Genomic DNA, 23,073 nt, shown 5'->3' on the forward strand with positions numbered 1-23,073 from the left:
GTGGATATGAAATTGTAGGCAGCTTGAAATGATCACTGCAGCAGAATTGCCACAGAATTACTAACACTGGCTGCAGGAGAAGATAAAAGCTGTCCCTATATCCTGAATGCTGAAAGCCACTAAGTTACAAATTCCCACAGTGATGATCAGTGTAAGAAAACAGACAAAAGATCTTTTTACATCTTTATCTACTTTCAATGTTTTCTACACAATTGCAACAAACTGAGCGTAATAAAAGCAGTTCTCTTGTGTGCAAAAGATAAAGGACTGGACCATGTTACCACACATAGACAAACCTTCTCTGTTTTTTGTGTCCTTAATTTGATCCTCCAGCACCTTCCGTAGATTCCGATTAGCTAAAATATCTTCCTCCAGTTGTTTTCGCAACAAAAAAATATTGTTCAACTCTGTTTGCAAGCTATTTATACTAAACAAAAGGAAGAAATCAGAAAGTTTTAAAATATTTCTTTTACGTTTCAATTCAAAACTTTTAAAATGTTTTGCTGTTACACCGACCACACCATCTTTTATACATCAAGGCTTCCATAAGGACTCTATTCCACAATAGCAATCATTGTTTTTCATCATACACTTATCTTATCTTGATGCATAAAATAAACAAGTCCCTACATAGCAAGATGAAAATAAACCTTAATGTCTATGCCACCTTTCTAGTAGTTTTGAGAACTATTATTTGTAAGTCACCCTGACCAGGGTAGATATATTTTACAGGCCAACTTCTAAATAATTCTTTTTTAGGAAAATCAAAATCACTAGCTTATGAAAAGTACATCCAAAAGATATCACTAATATGCTATATTGATGGCCCTGTGTATTCCATCATACTTCAGTCATGGAAATTGTGGCAAAATCCACCCCTTGCCATAGAATTGTTCTATAGAATCTAAGATTTTGTTTAAAAACAGAGGTATCTAGCCTTTATGCTTATAAAGATTGTGACACCCCGGCACCCCTTTATTCACCACTGTTATATAATTAGGATATGTTTTGCACAAAGTATGCCTTGTGAGGTATCATTCTAAAAGTCTTGCTCTGCTATACATTAATGTCTTGTTGGATTGTATGTGCTATCACCGTATGTGAAGTTATGAAGTTTGGCTAGATATGTGTTACTGAACACACGTGAGGTTGAAAACATCCAAAAGCAGCCTTTCAGGTACAATAGTAAAAAGGCCAAACAATGTTATTGGATTGTTAAGGAAATGCGCACAAGCACAAGGATTACCCCAGGAACTGTGTACAATAGAAACCTCTCAGAGATAGCACTACACAATGGAAACTGTTTGACCCAGGTCACAGCAAAAGAGCTTTCCAGCAAGTGAGAAGAAGATATAAAAGGGGGAAAATGACATCATGATGGTACCTCACTCGCCCTAAAACACCACATCTGGAAACACCTAAGGAACAAAGACTGAACTGAGGGAAGTGATGGTCCCAGGCAAAGCCAAGGCAGCTTGTGCCTTGAGAATCTGACAGCCTGTTTATCACTCAGGGTGAGAATTTGCTAATTCATATCCTACCTATCTAGTATGTTAAACTCAGTTTGCGGTTTTGTTTATTTCCTAGGTAATCTGCTTTGATCTGTTTGCTATCACTTATAATCACTTAAAATTTATCCTTTTGTAGTTAATAAATTTATTTTATGTTTTAATCCAAACCAGTGTGCATTTGACTACCGTGTCTGGGGGAAAATCTCAGCTTGGTTACCACAAGTGTGCACGGTCCTCTTCACATTGAGGGAGAGGTGGACTGGGTGTTAAACCATATACTGGCCAGATTTGACCAGGGCAGGATGGTATTGCTCTGGGATCCTAGGCTGGTGGTTAGAGCACCTGCATGTAACTTCAACTGGGTGTGTCCCTACTTGTGTGAATGCTGGTGAAAGTGAAAGCTTGGAGGGCTTTGCAACTTGTCACAGCAGCAACAGTGTGCGAGGGAGCCCAGGCCAGTGGGTCACAGAGGGCTCAGTGGTACCCCAGTTCAGGTGGCATCCTAGGAGGAACCAGTCACAAAGATAATCTTGAAAATGTGAACCAAATGTAGATTGAAGTGTTGTTTTTCTCTGGAAAAATAGCTCTGAGAAGTATAAATTGTCTCATTTATCTCAATGGGGTGTTAACTCCAAAACCTAAAGATGACAATTTAAGTGTCAACATTAACTAAATTAATTACAGAGTATTTTAGCAGGAACATCCACCTAATGTGCTTATCCCAGATTCCCAAATTGCCTCCCATTCCTCCTGAATGTCAACAGACCCAGCTGTCCCCTATCTAGCTGAGAAAAGCTTCAGTTTACTCCACCACACCCCTCAGCATTTTCAGTGATATGCTATGAACAATCAATTAAAAAAACCTTGCAGTACATTGAAAACTGAAAATGAAACAGCTTAAAATAATTTGAATTTAATATTAAAATAACAAGGTGTTACGCACTGATTATATATTTATTTTCATATTTAATTCATGCAGAACCTCAATATTTTAATATAAATGAAGCTGCTGCAGAATTTCCAACCTACTGCACCAAAGTAGCTCAGAATCCAGGGCCATTTCAACAGAATTTAGGTCCAGCTTGCTGGGGATTACACTGGGGCACATTACACTTGCATGAGTGCAGTAGCATTGCATATAAATGCATAGTAAATAAAATTGTTTCAGCAAAACTCATGCTATTAAGGACCTGTGTATAAAAAGATTTTCATTCCATCTTCCAACAAAATGACAAGCATGCTGCTGTCAGTATTTTTTCCACAACGATTGCTTTAACCAACTCTCCCTCACTCAAGAATATATTCTAAGAGAAAGGTCTCAATACTATTAAATGCTCAGCAAAAATAAAACACACGTCTAAAAGCTAAGTAAGCACACTTCCATCTCCTCTTCAGAGCGTAATGCTTTTACTGGAAAAAAGCAACAATTCCCTGCTGTGGGGAGACAAGAGATGTTGTGGTCGTGGCTCTGAGAAAGGGACTCTTCCAAAATGTAACCATTAAAGTGGTTTGGAATAAATAATGCCTAAAACGTCATCCAAAACCAGGATATATTCTTTGTCTAAAATCCAAATAAACCAGGATATATTCTTTGTCTAAAATCAGCACGGCTGTGGACATTATCTGCAGGGCTTACCTAGTAGCACACTGGACCTTCAGGTTCTGGCTTCAAGGATTTAAGCAGCACAATCCGATGTACACGGCATTGGACTGGGGGTCAGAAGACCTGGCTATTACTCCCAGCCCTTCCACAGCCTCCCTGTGTGACCGGGAGCCAGTCACTTCCTCTCTCTGTGCTACACTTTCCCCATCTATATAACGGGCATGATCCTGCTCCCATTGAAGTCAGTAGCAAAACTCCCTTTGTCTTGAACAGTGCAGGATCGAGCTCAGTGATACTTCCTCAACTTTCTAAGAGGCTTTGAGATCTTTAGATGAAAAGTGCCACATCAAAGCTAAGTACTGGTTACTAATATTACACCGAATCCCTGCAGTCTTGATACTAAAAAAGGGAGTTTCAGTGTTAGAAGTCATAACACAAGAACTAGGGTTCACCAAATGAAATTAATAGGCAGCAGGTTTAAAACAAATAAAAGGAAGTATTTTTTCATACAACGCAGAGTCAACCTGTAGAACTCCTTGCCAGAGGATGTTGTGAAGGCCAAGACCATAACAGAGTTCAAAAAAGAACTAGATACATTCATGGAGGATAAGTCCATCAATGGCTATTAGCCAGGATGGGTAAGGAATGGTGTCCCTAGCCTCTGTTTGCCAGAAGCTGGGAATGAGCAGCAGGGGATGGATCACTTGATGATGACCTGTTCTGTTCATTCCCTCTGGGACACCTGGCACTGGCCACTGTCAGAAGACAGGATACTAGACTGGATGGACCCTTGGCCTGACCCAGTAGGGCCATTCTTATGTTCTTCAAATGAGATGTTAAACCAAACTCTCTTCTACATGGGTCAGCTGACTATTCAAAAAGAAATCAATAATCCCATTACAGTAGGGAATAATCCCTGTTTTCTGACCACTAACTCCTCTCTCAACAAAACAGATTCTACTGTCTAAGGGCATGTCTACACTAGCAAGCTTGCAGCAGTTCAGCGTGCATGTAGCCGCTCTATGCTGATGGGAAAGCGCTCTCCCGTCGACATAACAAAACCACCTAAACAAGTGATGGTAGCTATGTCCAGTAGGAGAGTGTCTCCCTCTGGACATAGCGCTGTGCACATGAGCGCTTATGCTGGCAAAATTTATGTCGCTCACGGGGGGGGGGGTGTTTTTCCCAGCCCTGAGTGACATAAGATATGGTATAGACATGGCCTAAAGATGTATGTGAGCAATTGTGAAATACATAAAGGCTATCATGCTTTGCTACACACTCATTCCACCACCAAAATCTTATCTAACTCATGCTTTGTAACACACTTTGAAATACCTTAAAGAAAACACATACTATAAAAATACAATCATGTTCTTTTTTAAACTTCCCCAAAAATCTACTTACCGCCTTTGCTATAAATGTAAAGTTAATGAAGTAATTTTCACACCCCACATTGAGATAGGTAAGTATTCACTGTATTTTAAAGAAGGAGAAACTAAGGCACATTTGGCCAGATTTTCAAGAGGGCTCAGCACCCCGCAACTCACACTATGATGGTTTGGGTCAGATTTTCAAAAGACCTGGACCCTCAAATGGGCTAGGTTCTTTTGAAAATCTAACCATTCATTTTGGTGCCCAAAGAGATTGTGGATACAATTTTCAAAAGCCTCTAAGTGATTGATTTCCTGGGAGTTAAACTCACAGGCACTTTTGAAAATCCCAGCAGTGCATCTTTAGGCATCTAAATACCTTTGACAATCTGGCCCTAAGTGACCAAATAATTTTTTTTAATTTTATCCTAACTGACTTGCCCAGAGTCACACAGAAAATCTGTGGCAGAGCCAAGGTTAGAACCCAGATCTCGCGTCTTCCATGCCTAGGCTTTTGCCACTAAACAATGCATCCTCTCATGATTTATTTATTTCATTTTATAGAAGTATTAAAAAGGCACATCAACATGATTTAGATGCCCTTGAGATAAGTTGCAATACTTGTATTTTGATTTTTACATAACACACCACAAATCCCCCAGCCCCTTGAGCAATTCGCAGTCCCAACCGTTATAATTCTTCAAATTTCAAATGTTTGGAGGGAGAAAATGAGCCTTCCAACAAATCCTGAAAATCATCAGATTGGGCTATTTTGGACCGTACAAACCAGTCCACACATCCCCCTTTTTAAAGGAGACATTTGGGGCCAATGCCAGCCCAGTGTAAACCCATGAAAATCCACTGATTTGACAGTGGAATTGCATCTTCTTATCCAAATTGTAGCACAGATGACATTCAAGCAAAGAAGAAACATAATTTACCTGTCCGAGTCTTTCAGAGTCTTCACTAGAGTAGAATAAATGTGCTGCTCTTTTCTTAAAACAAGAATCAACTCTTCATATTCAGATTCTTTTTTTTCCTGAGTTAAAAATAAATTCATATTAATCCAAGAAAATGATTTTAAGTGTGTGTGCACGCGTAAGAAAAAAAAATTATATATATTCTAGAGATGACAATTATGTCAGTCTCTGCTTTTAAGAGAAGGCAAAAGAACAACTAGTGCTGGGGTAGCAGAATAGAATCAGAATTGAATTTAAAAGCTATTCATGCTACTTAAAAACAATTGTTATTAAAGAAGGCTGATAGTGCTCTGTTACTTACTTACTTACCATAAAACAGTCACATATCTAAGCAGTGGTTCATCATTTTTATCACAGTATACAAAATAAGCTTCCTACCCCCCTGCCATCCCCAGCCTCCTCACTTCCAAAAGTTTACACACTAACAAACCAGGGAATGATCTGCCAGGCAGGTATTTTGAGGGTTTCATGCTCCACTTCAGAACACTGCTCAAAGCACAAGCATTGACTTTTTGATTTCCCCTGGGGCTCTCCACCCCCACTCCACCCCAGGCCCCACCCCCACTTCACTGCACCCCTTCCCCAAGGCCCACCCTACCTCCCTTTCTTCCTGCCGCACCTCTTCCCACCCCACCTCTTCCTGCCCCCGCTCCTCCCTCTCCCACTATCCCAGGCACTTCCTGCCCGCAGCTGAACAGCGGGAGGAGCTGATTGGTGGGGCCCACTGGCAGGTGTTGAGCACCCACTAGATTTTTCCATGGGTGCTCCGGACCCGGAGCACCCACAGAGTCGGCATCTATAGCTCAAAGAGTACTTGCTGTATTTTGGATAAAATTAACTTTCTATTGGCAGGGGATTCTAGCAACAAACTTTGGTCTATTACAGTGATTCTCAAACTTTTTTTTACTGGTGATCCCTTTCACATAGCAAGCCTCTGAGTGCGACCCCCTTCCCATCAATTAAAAATGCCTTTTTTTTTTTAAATATATTTAACACCATTATAAATGCTGGAAGCAAAGCGGGGTTTGGGGTGGAGGCTGACAGCTCGCGACCCCCCCGTGTAAGGACCTTGCAACCCCCGAGGGGTTCTGACCCCCAGTTTGAGAACCCCTGTTCTATTATTTAAGAAAAGGGATTGTAAATGGCTGACAAAGGCTGAACATGTCAGAGACATGCATCCATTGAGTCAACTTCCTGAACAATCAGCCTGATTACTATGAGTCAGATACTTAAATATCTGTTCCAGAAAAACAAATGATTTACCTTTTGAGAGCAAGAATTGCAGGCATACTGTTGTAAAAGATCTATGCTTCCAGTATGTGCCTCAGAGAGATTTCTATGATTTTTGAGTTCTCAGCTGTCCCTTTCAGCAGGTGGCATACGTGCTGCCAGCAACATTTGCTTGCAGTTACTACATAAAAATATCTGAAATATCAGAAGTTTCCCCATGCCCAGAACAGGAAGTAACTGGAGTAGCTGTGGGATATCAGTTGGCAAATTTTGATTTTCTAATGGTAACCACTGTATTTTCTGGTCTTGTTGAGGAAGAATAACAACTCCTAGTGCCTGTAATCATCAGTTTTCTTTTTTGACCAAAGATACAGAAAGCAAAAATCAAATCCTCCAGCTTTGTGAAGAAAATTAAGAGTTGATCTATTATAGCAACATACATTTAGAGAACAAGAATTAAAGGTAATTCTGTCTTCTCCATATTACATCCACAAGCTTGGAAACTACATTCTCCAGAGACACTTTATCATTAGTGAACAGATCATTAACAGAGGAGAAACCTACACTGTGGATTTCAACCAGCTGTTAGTACTCCAATTACAATCCCAAAGCAAAGCATTGCAACAAGGACCCAGTTACAGTAGAACCTCATTAATTCATACTAATGATGTGAAGAGTCGTTGCAAATTACTGAATTTTTCAAATTAACAAAGTAACCAATACAAAAGCAGGGACATTTGCAGTTTACTTTTCATTATTTATGCTAAAAATTCATACTTTGCAAATATTCAACATTCAACTCATTCTGTATTTTGAAAAATATTTTGATCCTCTCAGACCTCATTATAGGAATCTGCTTAACAGTGCTTACTAAGAAAAGAGGATAGGACATCATTTTAAAACCGCAAGATCTTTCAGAAAGCGACCATATCTTTATATATGTTTGTACTATGCCCTACCACAGTAGTGGTCCTCTCCTGACTGGGGTCTCTGGCCACTACTGCAAGATACATATGAAAGGGTAATTTATATCCACAAACAACGACGTATTCAGATTAGCAAGATCTACTGTATTTAAAGAGACATGGTATAATCAATAAAGTAAATACAATAGGAGGTAGCAGAGATGCTGACTCTCAACCAAAATTGAGTGCTGAAAACTAAAAGGGTAAATCTAGACTCCCAGTGGATGGTTAAGAGTCCCCAAAAAGTATCTTGTGAAAGCATATAGGAAAATTAATTCAGGTTGCCAGACACAGAACATCATACCAAAACTTTGGAATTGTAGTGTGTCAAGGACAAACACTAAGCATGGAGGTCAGACAATATATAGACCATGATTCACATGGAAAAGTTTGATCAGTGAACCAGTGGCAGAAGAAAACAACTTAAAATGACATTCCTGAAGCTTTAGTCTTCTCTGGAGAAATGCCTAAGGACTTTCATACATCAATCTTGGTTAAAGCAAAAGTACCATCTTGGTGGAAAGGGTGTAGAGGTGAGGAAATATCCTTCTCTGAACAAGCAATATCCATCTTTGACAGCACAATTAGAAAAGGAGGCTCCATGTCTGTGTTGGAAGCTTCCTCACCCCATTGGCTGCTGTCATTAATCACCAGAAACAAAATCCACAGAGACAGCCGGGCTGTACAAGTATGTGAGGAGTTCAAGGGGAGGCTTCATTAGCTTAGAACTGACCATCCTATATCTCCTAGTATTGGGAGATTTCAGCAGAATAAATCCCTCATGAATACCAAGACCAAAGCTGCTAGAGAACTGAAATCTAAACAGCATGTATATTATTACTAAAATGGCACATGTAGTTCAGACTAGAATAGTTTTAGGAGATATGAACACAAGCCTCATGGCACCAGTCAGGACTCTCGCCAGTTTGTTGTGACCTGTAAATTCAACTACCTAGAAGTTAGATCCAAATGTACGAAAATGTGAAGAAATGTTACTTTTACATTTCTGAAAATCAAGAAGGATGAAGTGACATAGCATGATCCACCTTCTCCTTTTCTGTGTACTATTACTCCTATATAAGGTGTAGGAGTGAATTATTCCAAGCAAATCCCCAAAGGTTCATGAAGAGTAAGGCAGATATGTAACCTACATCCTATCCTAGACTACTATGTTATCGGAGTTATTGAAACATTAAACAGCTTGACATATAGTGTTAGGGCAAATACGTTAGTGCAGATAGCTACAAGACATGTAGGATAGAAATATTAAACTTTCACTACAAGACTATGTAAGGAGGCAACCTAATCCATTCAAGTCTGAACCCAAGTCTGAAAATCCATTGCTAAGTAGAGATGCTAGAGGACTTGGAAGGCTATTTCCATCTAAAGATTTCTTAAATGGCAAGTGATGGAAGGAAAGGATATACATTTCCACAGGAGGTAACACAACAGCATAGTCACAAGAGTATCCCATTTCTTCATGTAAGCAAAAGAGAGTTTTCTAACAGAATCTAAGTCATTTGGAAATGTCTGCAGGTTGAAGTCTGAACGATTGAGAGGAGGCTAGAACCTACGCTTCCCCACTGACTAACTCCTATGTGACTCGGCACCCAGAGGTGGGCAGCTTCCTCCAAGATTGCACTGAAATGAGCTCAGACAAACCGCATGGAGCCCTTAGGAGAGCGGCGCTGCCAGATATCCCCGAGTCCTCTGTCTAGAGAGGAAAAATGGCATAACAACTGTTCCTATTGGTGACTCTTCTTGGTACATGTTATATTCAGAACAGTTGGAAATGCCGTAATGAAGCACCAGTCTCGTTTTTCTGTTCTGTAAGGCAGAGCTATATATGCATTAGAGGTGTTACTCCATTGGCAGAAATTCCTATACAGGGGAGTTAGTCAATGTGTAAATGCACTAGCTATGCCCATTTCAATCATCCGGCCACATGCAGGGTAGTGAACAAACAGAACATTTAAGTGTGATGATGCATGGACATCAACCTCAAAAAGATGGTTCTTTTCAGCAATAAGCTCACGTCACCAAAATCAGGAACTGAATCACCTCCCTGGTAATGCATTTACAACTTCAGCTTCAACAGGCTGAATGCAATGATTGCAATGTGCTGATCACAATTTAATAGACAAGACACATGTTTAAAAAAACAGGTCAACTGCTTCACTTTCCATAGTCACGATGACTCAGCAACAAAGTGCACACTGCATCAATTTCAATAGTTGAGACACGTCTGCAGTACTGCAACAACTGCCTCAATTCCAATTCTCAGGGCACACATCAACAGCTATCCTCGAGCCATATCAATAGCTTTGGTGCATTGACTATAATTCTCTGACTACAGCAAATTAAACACCACAGTTGTATGCACACGGTATTCTTCAATTCCCTGATCACACAGTATTAACTCCCTAAATACTGAAGTAATTATAACAAAAGACAAACAATGAGCTTATGACAGGATTTGCAATGTGCTTTGTGCCAGCAGAGAAGTCAGTTTTACCATGGGGGTATCACCTAACGAGATTTCTTATTTCGGCATCAAGTGTTGTATAAAGTAGCTCACTTTCTTGGAAAGGTGCATTAGCACAGAAAAGCTACATTACAATAATTATACAGGTTTTATTTACACCTACAAAATCAATTTAGACCCCAGTTACTGAAGCACATGCTTTACAAAATGGGAACCCTGTTTTAACACCAGAGCCCAGAAGCATATCTAAAGGATTGAGCAAGAGCCTCATCTCATAAATTCTGTTGCTTTTGGTTCGTACTAAATTGAACTGCAAAGTTCGAACAACTGAATTAAAATACATTTGTGTGACAAATGGCCCCACTAACACGGCTGTGTGGCGAGAATGGGGAAAAGGGCATTAAGTACAGAAATAACAAATATTTTCAAAATTACATAGGAGTCCATTGCATTTCTGCATTCTCTAGTGGTAAACCCCACAATGCATCATTCTGAGACTTCACAGATATCAGAGGAGTCAGCAGTTGCATGACTAACCTAATTACCAGTGCACACATTCGCGCTCTCTCCACTAGCTCACTACTGTGGCTCATGAATCCAAACTTCAGTTAGAAACTGCCTTTTATCTCTCCCATCCTGGCCAAGGCACCCAGCCGTGCTTCAGAGGAGTTGCTTTAAAATTTATCTTTACTTTTTTAAAATAAAAAGATATTAAGAGCTAAGTTGCAGCACCTCCCAAATTAGTTTCTTAAACTTTAAAGCAGCAGCTAGACTAAAAAATGGGATTTAGTGTCTTGTATTTATTGGTGATGAGATTCCAACTGCGCACTTGGCTGGGAGACGGTGCAGCTCTGTAACTTCATCAAAGAGGCCAAATCAGCCAGTGAGAACACAGCTTTGGATAATCAGTGTCCAAAGATGTACTATTAACATGCCATTATGGGCTCTTCCAGGGTGCGATCTTAGACACTGGTGGAGCTGAGAGGAGAATGGGTTTTGATTAGGTATTGTTCTCAGTCAAGGAGTGAACTAGCACAAGAGAATGGATTAGTGATTAGAAGTTGGCACTGGGTCATTACTATGCATAGCTCCATTTGTCATTGTTCTCGTTTCTGGCTGTACACCTGTATGAGACGGTAGGGTTGAAGAGGGGGCAGTTAGTTTTCATTTTCATTAATTCTGTGTGAGTCCACCATTGTAGCATCTTACTTTTTCCTCATGGGGGCAGCTATGTGAATGAAGTGTAGTCGGTTTTGTTCGATGTGTTTCTCTTGCAGATAACTATAGAGGCAAAATCTCTGACTTTTCACAGGTTTTATTTTTTCTGCTTATGGGTTTGCCGCATACTGTAACCTACACTGATACGTTTTACCACCCATCCACTAAGTCCCAGCCTGTGCTTATGTGTCCTCTGCTAATTCATTTTGGGTTTGCCCAGGGCAAATGGTGGTGTTACCCTCATAGGGAATTAATTCAACAGTCTACATAGCACAGCAGGTGTATATCCTTGAGCAGGTTTCACTAATGAATGGTACACTGAAACAAGTGAAGTGATTACTGCTTCATTATTTGGAAGTGGCTGTGCATTTCTTGTTGATCTATTTAACTGGCCTTTTGGAGATTTGAATTTAAACAGTTCTCGGAAATAATAGGAAAAAGACAAGAAACTTAATGTGTGCCTTCAAATGAAACCTATTTGTTCTCTACCTGTACACGATAAAAGCACTAAAAGAACAAAAACATACATTGACAGAGACAGTAGGTAATGTCTCACAATAGGATTAAAAACTTCACATCTGTGTGTGATTGTTTTGCTGGTACCAGAGTACTATATATAGTAACCAAAATGTATATACTGTGATTTTGTATTATGACCTCAGGTTTCTGGCGACATGTATAAGCCATCCTAACTCTTCTTTATATTGTCAAATGAAAAAGACCGCCATGTTATCTATCCATCCTCCAGTTCTCACCACATGTCTCCACTTCAGAAGTCTCTGTACTAGTTTTGCTTTTAACTTAGTACAGTATTCTTTCCTTAAATCTGCCTTCATTTCCACCTACATCTCCTGCCCCAACTGTACACAAAATTCTTGACTGCTCCTTTTGTCTCCTTTGCTCACTCAACTTTGTACACTCTTTCCTCTTCCCTGTTAGAAGTACACCAAGCTCCCTTCTCCTCCTCCTTCAGTAACACGTCCAAAAACCTAAAACGTTCAGTGAAATATTCTAGCCATAGTGACCATACAACTATCTGTTCTGCGTTATACAGAATCTTGCCTGCTTGTGCCTTCACATTTTAAACTGTTTGGGACACAGACTTGTATTTTCACATAATTCACTAGTGTTCGGTGCAGAGTATGCTTATGGTACTATGTAAACCAGGGGTAGGCAACCTATGGCACGCATACCACCTTCGGCACACGAGCTGATTTTCAGTGGCACTCACACTGCCTGAGTCCTGGCCACCAGTCCGGTGGGCTCTGCATTTTAATTTAATTTTAAATGAAGCTTCTTAAACATTTTAAAAACCTTATTTACTTTACATACATACAATAGTTTAGTTATATATTATAGACTTATAGAAAGAGACCTTCTAAAAACGTTAAAATGTATTACTGGCACGCAAAACCTTAAAATTAGAGTGAATAAATGAAGACTCGGCACACCACTTCTGAAAGGTTGCCAACCTCTGATGTAAACAAATAATAGTAATATACACTTTTCAAACCATGAAGTCAGCTATTAGAGAAAATATATGATGAAATTATTAATCAAGTGCTGGTTTCTTTCCTCCTGCCACACAAAAGTTTCATCAGTTGCACAAATTATAATAATCCTGAACTGAGTTAATCCTGGTTTACACTGGCTGATTCCATTACCCTAAATTATAATGGGTTGATTCTATTACCCTATGTCAGTGTTTCTCAATTTGTTGATCACAACCCCCAAAAGGTCAAAAAAGGTCACAAGGTATTGAAAATTGTATTATGTTTCAAAGCAAAGAAAAACTCACTCCCCCACTCCCTTATCCTTCAAGGTCATATATTCTTTCTATCAACCTTGTCTTTCTAAAAACCTGGACCTGGACCAACATGGTTACAAAAGCACCGCAAACAGCCTCTTGAAACACACACAAAGTAGAGCCATTGTTATCAAAGATACATTTTTTACTCTTACTATAAAAGAGGTCTTTTATTTTATGTATGTTTTTACCCTCCAAAATAAGGGCTGTCAACCTGAAAAGATTGAGAAACACTGCCCAATGCTATATAGGTTAATTACAATTTACCTGATCCCACCTTTTTGAAATCAATGGGAAAATCCCCAGTGATTTCCAATAGGAGGCAGATCAGGCCCAATGTTTCTGTTTATCTGTAGAGGCCAAGGTTGAGTGAAACTTACCTCCAGCTCTTTGACAATCTTGATGATTGACTGCTGAGACTCGGAAGCACATTTTTCCTTTATTAAGTCTTCATTCTTCAACTCAAGATCTTCTTTAGCTTTTAAAAGGTTTTTACACTTTTTAATAAGTTCTTGAAGTTCTACATCCTTTTCTTTAATTGCTGCATCGAGTTTCTAGCAAAACAAAATAATGCATGGAATGAAAATCCTGCAAAGGTTAGTATTACTAGTGCAAAAATGTATAACAATTAATACAAACTTCAAAAGCAACTTATTTCAAGTACATTCTTTGTTGTCTGGTAGAAAGTCCAATGTAAGACCACAACAAGAGAAAAAGATAGCCTATTGACCCTCTTTGATTGCCATTAATGTCCAAAATGTTCAAAATTCTTTTATATTTAAATAGTTAAATTAGGGAGCATAGAAAATACCAAATTAGCAGCACTGATACACTAAAGTATGATACTCAGTTTGGGCTCAATCCCGTAAGATGCAAACACCCTCAATTCCTACCGACTTTGCTAGAGAGCATCTTTTATCCACAGAATATGTTTAATCACTACAGGCATCCTCAGAGCTGCCCATCAATGTCCCTTAGCCCCGGTTTGAAGGGAGTTCCTCATAAGGATGAGAGAGCAGTTCAGTATCAATACCCATTCCTTAACTTCTAGTTTTTGGGGAGCAAATTGAAACAGGTTACCAAGGGAGGGTGTGGAATCCCCATCACTGGAGGTTTTAAAGATCAGGTTAGAAAAACACCTGTTCTGACTTAATGTGAGAGGATGGACCTGGTGACCTTTCAAGATCCCTTCCAGCACTACATTTCTATGAATACCCTAGATGCTTTGGGAGCTTTTAAAGCACCTTGTTACAACAGCAAAATCTCTACATGAACACTGGCAAAGCTTCCTCCCTCCCCCGCCCTAAATTTCATAAATCTGAATAAGAACTCTTGTTGAAAGCCACACCGCTATGTATCTATTCTGCAAATACAATATTATAAAAAGTAGAGGATTATCATGAAAATCAACAGCAATTCCAAACAAAAATGGGATTTTGTAATCATTCCTCATACAAAATCAAGTGATAAGTTTTCATTTTTTCATTTCAGCTTAAGTCTACCTACCTGAAGCAATAGATCTTTTTGATTGACACTGTCTGTTAGTCGCTTGATAACTAGTTCTTGACTCTGTAACTTCTGATTGCTTTCACTCAAAAGAATATTGTAATGATGTTCCACTGCTTTTTCTCTCTCAATCATTTCACCATGTAATTTCTCTAGCTGATTTCTAAGGTCCTACAAAAAGATGAAACCGAATATTTAGAAAATCAGCTTCATAAAAAACTTGAGTGACAACCCATGTTATTAGTTTAACTTTCCATTGCTTTAAATTACTCCTATCACTGAATGTACTAAAGAATGTATCCAAGTCACTGTCTTCCTTTTAGCATCTTAAGAATAAAGTTTAGGCAATAAAACTTTAAGAGTGAGGTGTCAATACTGTCTTACATTAATCTATGGTATTATTGTCTTAATGCCTTTCCTTCAGAATGACTGGACTCAAAGGCAGTAGAAAATCTCTTTCTCACTTACACAAACACACATTTTGTCACTGTCAGTCAGCATGAACACTCATTTCATAAATCAAAGCAATTTTACACCTTTGCCAGAAATAGGAGAAAATGGCTTAGTGCTAATTCAGTTTGTCATCTTTTCCTTCTTCCATTCACACCATGGAAAACCTTGCACTAAGGTTGTTTTACTAGTTGCTCTTGCATTAACCAAAAGGCAGAAGTGTTAAAACATTTTCCCTTCCCTTATGGCATGAGCTTTAGACACCAACCAGGGAAGAAAAGTTAGTCTTGTGATTAAAGCACTGGAGTGGGCTCCATAATTGCATCCTGTGTGACCCTCACTTACTCTGTACCTCAGTTTCCCATCCATCAAATTCATGTCTTGTCTATTTAAACTGTAAGATCTTCAGCACAGGGACTGTCTCTAACTGGATCCATGTACAATGGCAAGTATAATGAGACCAGGATCTTGGTTGCTGCCTCTAGGCACTACTGTAATACAAATAATACTACCCCCTTATTTTGTCAGAGACAGTCACAAACTTCCATATGTTCTACCTATTTACGTTCCTAATTCTCCTATCAATCATTTCCCTTGTCTGTTTGAAGTCCTTCATCTACAGATGAGGTTACATGTGGGGTCAAGAGGGCGCATCCCCATCAGAAGTCTTTGGACAAAGTGTGTTTCAAACATGTTCACTTCCTAACATTTGACCACTAAAGGGATCGATCCTGAAAACAATGGAACTATATATGGGAGAGTGTTTGCAGGATCAAGCACCAGCACAGTGTATCTTATTACTGGACAGATTCCAGTCACAGGATGGAGGAAAGAAGCAGCATAGGACAAGGGAAAAAAACATAACAATAATTTGGTTTCTCATAGTCTTCCTCTTCCCCCATTCTACTTCCAGCATCAGTCATTAGTTACTTCCATGTAAAACTATGTTTATGGTGATTTTGCTAGAAGTTTCAAGAGTAAGAAGGGAAGGAGGGGCACCTTGTGCCCTATAGTGGTCTTGTTTCTATATTGATCTTGTCTGACAACTCTTATTTCACAGTAGAGAGCAAAAATGCTCAGTGCAAGGATTGTATAATAGAATGGAAGAAGAAACCAACAAAAGAGCAGTTGTCAAAAATTGCTTTGAGGTCATTTAAAATACACACTAGCTTGCGTTACTTTAACTGTTTTTAAAACCCCGTAGAGCCAGATGAGTTTTACGGAACACTAACTTAACTTTCATTACTAAAGAAGTGTATGTGTTAAATACCGTATGTTCTACATATTTTGCATATTGCACACACAGTAGTCACCCATAAAGAACATTTACCCAGACTGGTATTTAACGCATCACAGTTACTTCCTATTCTAAGTATAGAGAAATAACAATGGTTGTACTTTAATGGCAATCTGTTTATTAAGTTGTGTGATTTTCTTGACTTAATTACTTGCTTTATGCAAGTTCACATCAGACCCTTATTATTTTGTTTTGTGCATTAAATACCAATTATTTACACTGCCTTTTGCTTTACTTTATTGAGCTTAATATTGGAACTCACGTTAAGAAATCACTAATAGCCACTTCAGACCCCAAATCTGCAAACTAACTAATGCAAGTAGTCCAGCTGAGTTCAGTGGGATTACGAGCTTGGAGTAGAGACTATTTAAGTAAGGACTGCAGGATCAGTCCCAAACTTTGTGTTTGCTGAAGGCACTACCACCATCGCTCTCATACATACACTATTCCTCAAATGCATGTCCATTTCCACCTACTTAGTGACCATTAATACAGCTTCAAGGGTAGAGACAGAATGACCTTTTTGAAGGTGGTATGAAATTGCATGACTGTAGCTGCCTTTGTCTCCAAGTTATGGAATTCCTTATTTGGGTCACATCAATCAGCTTCATTTGCAACATGTAAATTGACATTCAAGGCCTGACTGAAGAGCTATGATTTTAGTGATGCATTCTATACCTCACACCTTGACTTTAATTTTTGCATTTTTCCCCACTACATTTGGAGACTAAATGAATAAATTATCTTCATTTTGTTTTAGGCAGCTAAGACTTTAAACACTTGTGATCTAACACTCTCCTAGAGCCCAGAAACTTATTAACTTTGATAAAGAGAAGTCAGAGATAGCTTTATGGAGAGAAGTCATGGACAGAAAAGAACCTTTTTCCTCCTTCTTACATGATGTAAAAAGCAGTACTTGTCAAGAAAGGGACAGAGACTGCTTCCTCCCTGGAGTAACAGATACTAATGGCTAAGGGGGAGGGGGATTTTGAATGGCCAACATGTAGTGGTTCCTCAACAGAGAATGTAAAGGATTGTATGTGTTCATCTGTAGAAACAGTAGTTCAGCCCACGAGATTTCCAAATCCCTCCTAGACTAAGCCATGACCGGAACTGAAAATTATTTTCTTTGCATAGGCTAGGATTCTATAACACACAAAAGTACCCCTCACTACAGTAGATTGCTTGAATAGGAGAAAGTCTATTGGTTTCTATACAGTGAGTTACATGGATAATATGGTAGCTACAGCCCTTTACAATGCTTTCTGCCAACCTCTGTCTCAAGGGATTTTTCCTATGATTAATGATAGTTAGTTGAACTTAGAAAAAATGAATTTGAAACATTATAACTAATATTGGTTGAACACAGGAGTGAGTGCCTCCCCGTCTTTGTCAGATGGGAAACAGGTTGGTGAACAATTAAGGCTTGAAGCCTCGAAACCTCTCTTTCAGTTTAATTTCAAGAGGGAAGAGCGAGTGGTAAATTCTGGCTAGTGAGTTATTGTGCACTTCCCGACCAACTGATCAAATATGACTATAACTGAGAAATATACCTTAATTGTCTGTATTTCAAACACGGTAGAATAGATATTTAACATATTTCACCATTACAGCTTGAACAAAATCATAGATTTTGAATTTTACCTAATATTGAGACCATGTTGTATATACACACAGACAGTTGATGCACATGATATTTAAGATGTGTTGATCTTTATTCCTGATCATTCTATAAGAAGCAGTTTGTTAAACAAGGTGTATCTCAATAGCTGATTGTTTTAGCAACTAAACTATGCAGAGCTGATAATGTTGAGATACTGTCTAAAGATAGTTCCCTCTTAAAGACAAAAAAAAAAATAGATGATTAAGTGCCAGCTAATATATAAGGCTGGGGTGGTATGTTCTTTTGTTGTTGATGTTCCTGTTTTGTTTTTAATTAGTTGAAGCTAGCTAACAATCCACTGAACAAAAAGGATATGAAAGTAGGACAGAGTAGCCATTTTGAAGAGAGTCCCTATTCCTATTCATCATAAGGAAGATCTTAATGATTTATGTTGATGGTTTGGATGAACAAATCCCAACAGTCTTTCACATATTAAACTTAACTGATCTTTTCCACTTTTTCCAATGTACAAGCCTACCCCACATTATCAAAATATGTCCTTGATCATTCTATACTGGCCAGGTCAGAAGTTGGGTGGAGGCACCCCTCATGGGCCTCTCTCTTTGACTCAATCCCACTAGCTTGTTTTTATATTGTTATTTACAGAAATAGATTATGATGATTATTCTGTGTGAAAGGTCATTAAAAATATCCCAAACACGTAAAAACAGGAAAGAGATGAAATGGCATCTAACTGTGGATTTGGATAAGGGTTCCTATACCGTTCAGGTCCATTTTGTTAGTTTTATGTCTATTTAACTGTATGCCAGTCCATCTGAAAATAATAATAGAACAGCTTTTTTAAGGCTGCTCACATAAAATGTTTGCAGCAGATCAGTGAAATGGTTTTCTGTTTCTCAAAGAGCAAGATATTCTAGCACACATTTTTACTCCCACATACCTTCTACTCAGTGAGCCACAATTCATAGGCCATGTACTTGCAGCTCCGAAACTGAAGCAGAGGTGGTGAAACTACCTAAGAGTAGGAGTAGATCAGGGATGTAATTTTTAAGACTGCTCATCTTTTGGCAGGGACACTTTTCCCCCAAGGAACTTAATCACTTACATGGAACTTGGCTATAATTGAGTCAAACAGACTTCTCCAAGGGCTGTAACTATGTGAACCCCCCCTCAAGCCTGTCCTTCCTGTACACATTTATATTCTAGCTCCCTTAAGAGAAGATGAAGGTTCTGGGTAGAGAAGACAGTTGAAGATAAAATACTTTAAATCAATAAAATGTGCTTTTTATGGCTGTTGTAATGACAGGAATCATCCATTCTCTTTTTTTTCTAACCTCAATACACAGAAGAAATTTCAAGGAGCAGCAGGGACAGAGATTCTGCGATGGCAAATGAACCGCACCTGAGATCAAACTAAAGCTATAACTAAAATAAACTGATATTGTAGAGAAAAATATATATTGTTTATACAGGGAAAGAGACCCCTCTACTGGATTTAAACAATATTGCAAGAGGTCTCCTGCAAATTTCGTATGTAATTGGTACAGTGAGAGGCCTTTAATAACTGGAGTACAGTGCCCCACAGAGAACATTTAACAGTGGCAGAAGCTGCTCTAATACAGAGCATAACCTCATCGACACCTTCATATGACTAGCCTGTCTCTATGTTTATTATTAAAGGGTGTATAGTTACAGAGTTCAGTCTGTCTATGCAATCTTTTTTGTCTACAGATGCAAGCTCATTCTGTCTTCTCTGTAATTCAACGTGGCTCAAGGTCAGACCTTGCTTAAAGGCAGCAATAGGGATTTTTTATGAGTTGACCATGTCCAATGGAGAAAGCTCATCGCCTTTGTTTATGCTGTTGCCAGAACAGAAGAACCAGCCCTCACTGAAGCAGCGGGTGAGAAGACTAAAATAAAATCCACGTTAGAAGACACACAAGTAGACAAAGTCGTGCTTTAAGCTAGGCACGCAGCACGGGGCACAGCTTTTACTCAAAATAAGGAAAGAAGGAAACCTGCTCTTTCACTTTGTTGCAGGAGCCTGGCTTTCTGAAACAGAACGTGCTAGTCTAGACAGGAAAGCAAGGTGAAAGGTCCTAAAGTAGAGAGCTGCAGAGAAATTAATAAACAGACACAGCACTAAAGGCTCGTTTTGGATTGTGAGCAGCCAATCCTTTGTTAATGAGATTTTTACAAATAGAAACGGAAATTAAAAAGTACAGAATTTACGGAGAACAAGATGTGATGGTCAAAACAAGCAAGAATTCAGCTCAAGGTCGTAACCCTTAAATAATTTGGATCATACTGTAACAGGGCTGGAAAGAAAAAAGTTTAAAGTTAGAGTAGTGTAATTTAAGACAATTTACAAAATATGTAGCCTGACAGATATAACAAAATCATCATAAATGTACACTACTAGATTCATAAATGAGAGATTCTACCTACAGGAAGACTGAGACTTTCTAAAAATCAACTTTTTCCATTTACCACTTATTTACTGATTTTATATAGGACTCAACCAGAGGGCTTTAATTAAAAATAAGATCCGAAGAACATGCCCCAGTCAGTTAGAACAACTTAAAAGATACACCCCAAAACTTGTCTTAATCCTCTCAGCCATGTCCTTCTGAAGACTGACTTTGGACACTTGCATTTAACTTTCAGAACGATTCAATTGAAATTTAGAGTGCAGAAGTGAATATATTAGAAAGGAAATACATGCTAGATTAAACTTCATCCACTATTTTAAAAAAAATAGAGAAAAATGTGATAACAACATTAATGGTTTTGTCGCCTCTGCTCTTCTGTAGTTGTGCTTCATCCAGTTCCCTCTCCATTTTCTCTCTCTCTAGATTCAAATCATTTAGCTCTTGATCAGTCCTTTTAATCCTCCTTTGTAGTTTACGGTTCTCTGTATCTTTTGTAAGGTTTTCGGAACGCAGCTCTGCTAGGAGGGTTTCTTTTTCCATCAAGAGAGCTTGATAATCCTCAGCACCCTAGAAGAGAAAGCAGCATTCATAGTCTGTACGTGTACTTTATGAAGCTCAGAAGTCTACACTCCTGCCTATTTTTCTTCCCCTTTCTCTCTTCAACATTTCATTCAACTTGCAAAATTCAGTGCAATATCAATTACCCAAATAGCATAGGAACATTACCTTCTTTGGGGTAATTAAGATAATTTTCAGTGCAATAAAGGCCTTCAATGAGATCCAGTTTGGGATAACAAGTAATTCGATAACTAAGGTTTAGACAATAAAAGTTGAACTGCAAAGGAGTCTAGAGTGAAAATGAGAATAATGTGGGGCTTTTGGAAGTGATAATAGTACATAAAGTTTTTCACATGCAGGTCATTAGTTTCAATCGAGGCTATCAGGGGTGACCAAGTCATAAGCATGTTGTGCATATGAACTGGAAGGCAGCCACTGTTCACTTCAGATCATATACGCCACTGTAGTTGGCCTCCTTGTTAATGATCACAGCAGAAATGATAATGAAGGACTGGGCCACGCAGCTTGATTTACTGACTGACCCAGAGCAGAGGTCCCTTCAACACAGTGTTGAAATTATCTGGCAAGATAATGAGGGGAAAAGTTCGCTTTGCCACCCACCATGCTACATTGGTTCTGCAGACAGGAGAGTTTAGTTTTCAACTTTATAAAACTAAACACCATTCATAAGACCGAAGTTATAAAAGGAAGGGTGGCCGGACCGTATTTCACTAAATGGGACCTTACAGGTATAAAACTGCAAGGGTTCCAACGTGTAAGCCACATATCCATTCAGAGGCCAAAAGCTATTTGAAACAGAACTGGGGATAACAGTTTGTATTTACACCAATTTTAGTGTGTTGCTTTTTTTTTTTAACTTTTTTTTCATTTCTGAGATCAATTTATAGAGCAATACTAATTTTTAAGCTAAAAGCTCCTGTTTCATTAGATTGTGACGGCTTCAGTGCAATTCAAAGCAAAAATGCCAGCAGTCACTAAGATTCAGGCCATTCAGGGTATATCTACAAAGCAAAGAAAAGCCCATGGCTGTTGACTCGGGCACATGGGGCTCAGGCTGTGGGACTGTTTCATTGCCGCGTAGACTTCTGGATTTGGGATGGAATCTGGGTTCTAGGACCCTGCGGGATGGGAGAATCCCACAGCCCAAGCAAGCTCAAGCCACAGGTTTTTCTTTGCTGTGTAGACATACCTCAGTAGCGTTGGTGCACATACATTAGCACATATAACACTCCTGCGTCTCTTTCCACAGAGATCAGGAAGAGAGGGAACCTCATGACAGAACATCATTTTCTGTTTTTAATGAGTGTTATTTTAGTTACTCACTTTGGGAATCTGTGTTTTATTAGTTTTTGGATTGAAGACAAATGCACAAACATAAAAAATAAGATGTGATGTTTGGTTGTGTGAACTATTTTTAAGTCCAATATTCATTTTACCAAAGGCTTCCTGTTCCATAAAATGAGCCCTTTATATTGCACGAACTACCATAAAGTCCTTTTCTCCTCTGCACACATGGAAGTTATTAACGTCCACTGTTTTATTACAAACATTCCACTGTTCTAAAATAAACATTTCACACCTATTACAAAAAACAAAATAAAACAAAAACGCCAAGTCTCACACACCCACTCCTACTCTGCTAATGAAAAGGAGACAGCTGTGTGCCGTCACCACACTTATGGCAATGCAGCCCAAAATCTTTCACTATCTTCCCAAGTGGTCTCATATACGCGAACAGAACAAACAACAAAAAAAACCTCTGCAAAAACCCTCAAGAAAGACTTCTGTGGTGGATGAGAAGTTACCCAGCACCACCAGTTGAGAGTTGAAAGAAAAGAAAGAATTTGAGTGGCTACCATCTTCCCTGGCATGGCCCAGAGTAGTGTCAACACTTGTGAGATCATCAACAAATTTAAACTGATCACTGGAGTTTACCAAAGCTAGTGATTTTTTTTCTTCCTACACTAAATAAAAAAGCTCTACATCACCTAAATTATGGAGTTTCTACCCATG

The 23,073-nt window shown here is 38.9% G+C and overlaps 1 protein-coding gene across 3 annotated transcripts in view; it reads right to left on the bottom strand.

The window, feature by feature from the left end:
- CDK5RAP2 (CDK5 regulatory subunit associated protein 2) overlaps positions 1-23,073 on the bottom strand; it is a 101,093-nt gene that overhangs the window by 56,831 nt on the left and 21,189 nt on the right. For all 3 annotated transcript variants that reach the window (XM_044992162.1, XM_044992161.1, XM_044992163.1), the window contains 5 exons: positions 20,830-21,048; positions 14,679-14,849; positions 13,553-13,726; positions 5,429-5,526; positions 297-427 (listed from right to left, as the gene is read on the bottom strand). In XM_044992162.1, coding sequence (XP_044848097.1) covers positions 297-427; positions 5,429-5,526; positions 13,553-13,726; positions 14,679-14,849; positions 20,830-21,048 — 793 coding nt within the window. The remainder of the gene's footprint in view (positions 1-296; positions 428-5,428; positions 5,527-13,552; positions 13,727-14,678; positions 14,850-20,829; positions 21,049-23,073) is intronic.

Source organism: Mauremys mutica, chromosome 18 (genome assembly GCF_020497125.1).
Source record: "Mauremys mutica isolate MM-2020 ecotype Southern chromosome 18, ASM2049712v1, whole genome shotgun sequence".
NCBI lineage: Eukaryota > Metazoa > Chordata > Testudines > Geoemydidae > Mauremys > Mauremys mutica.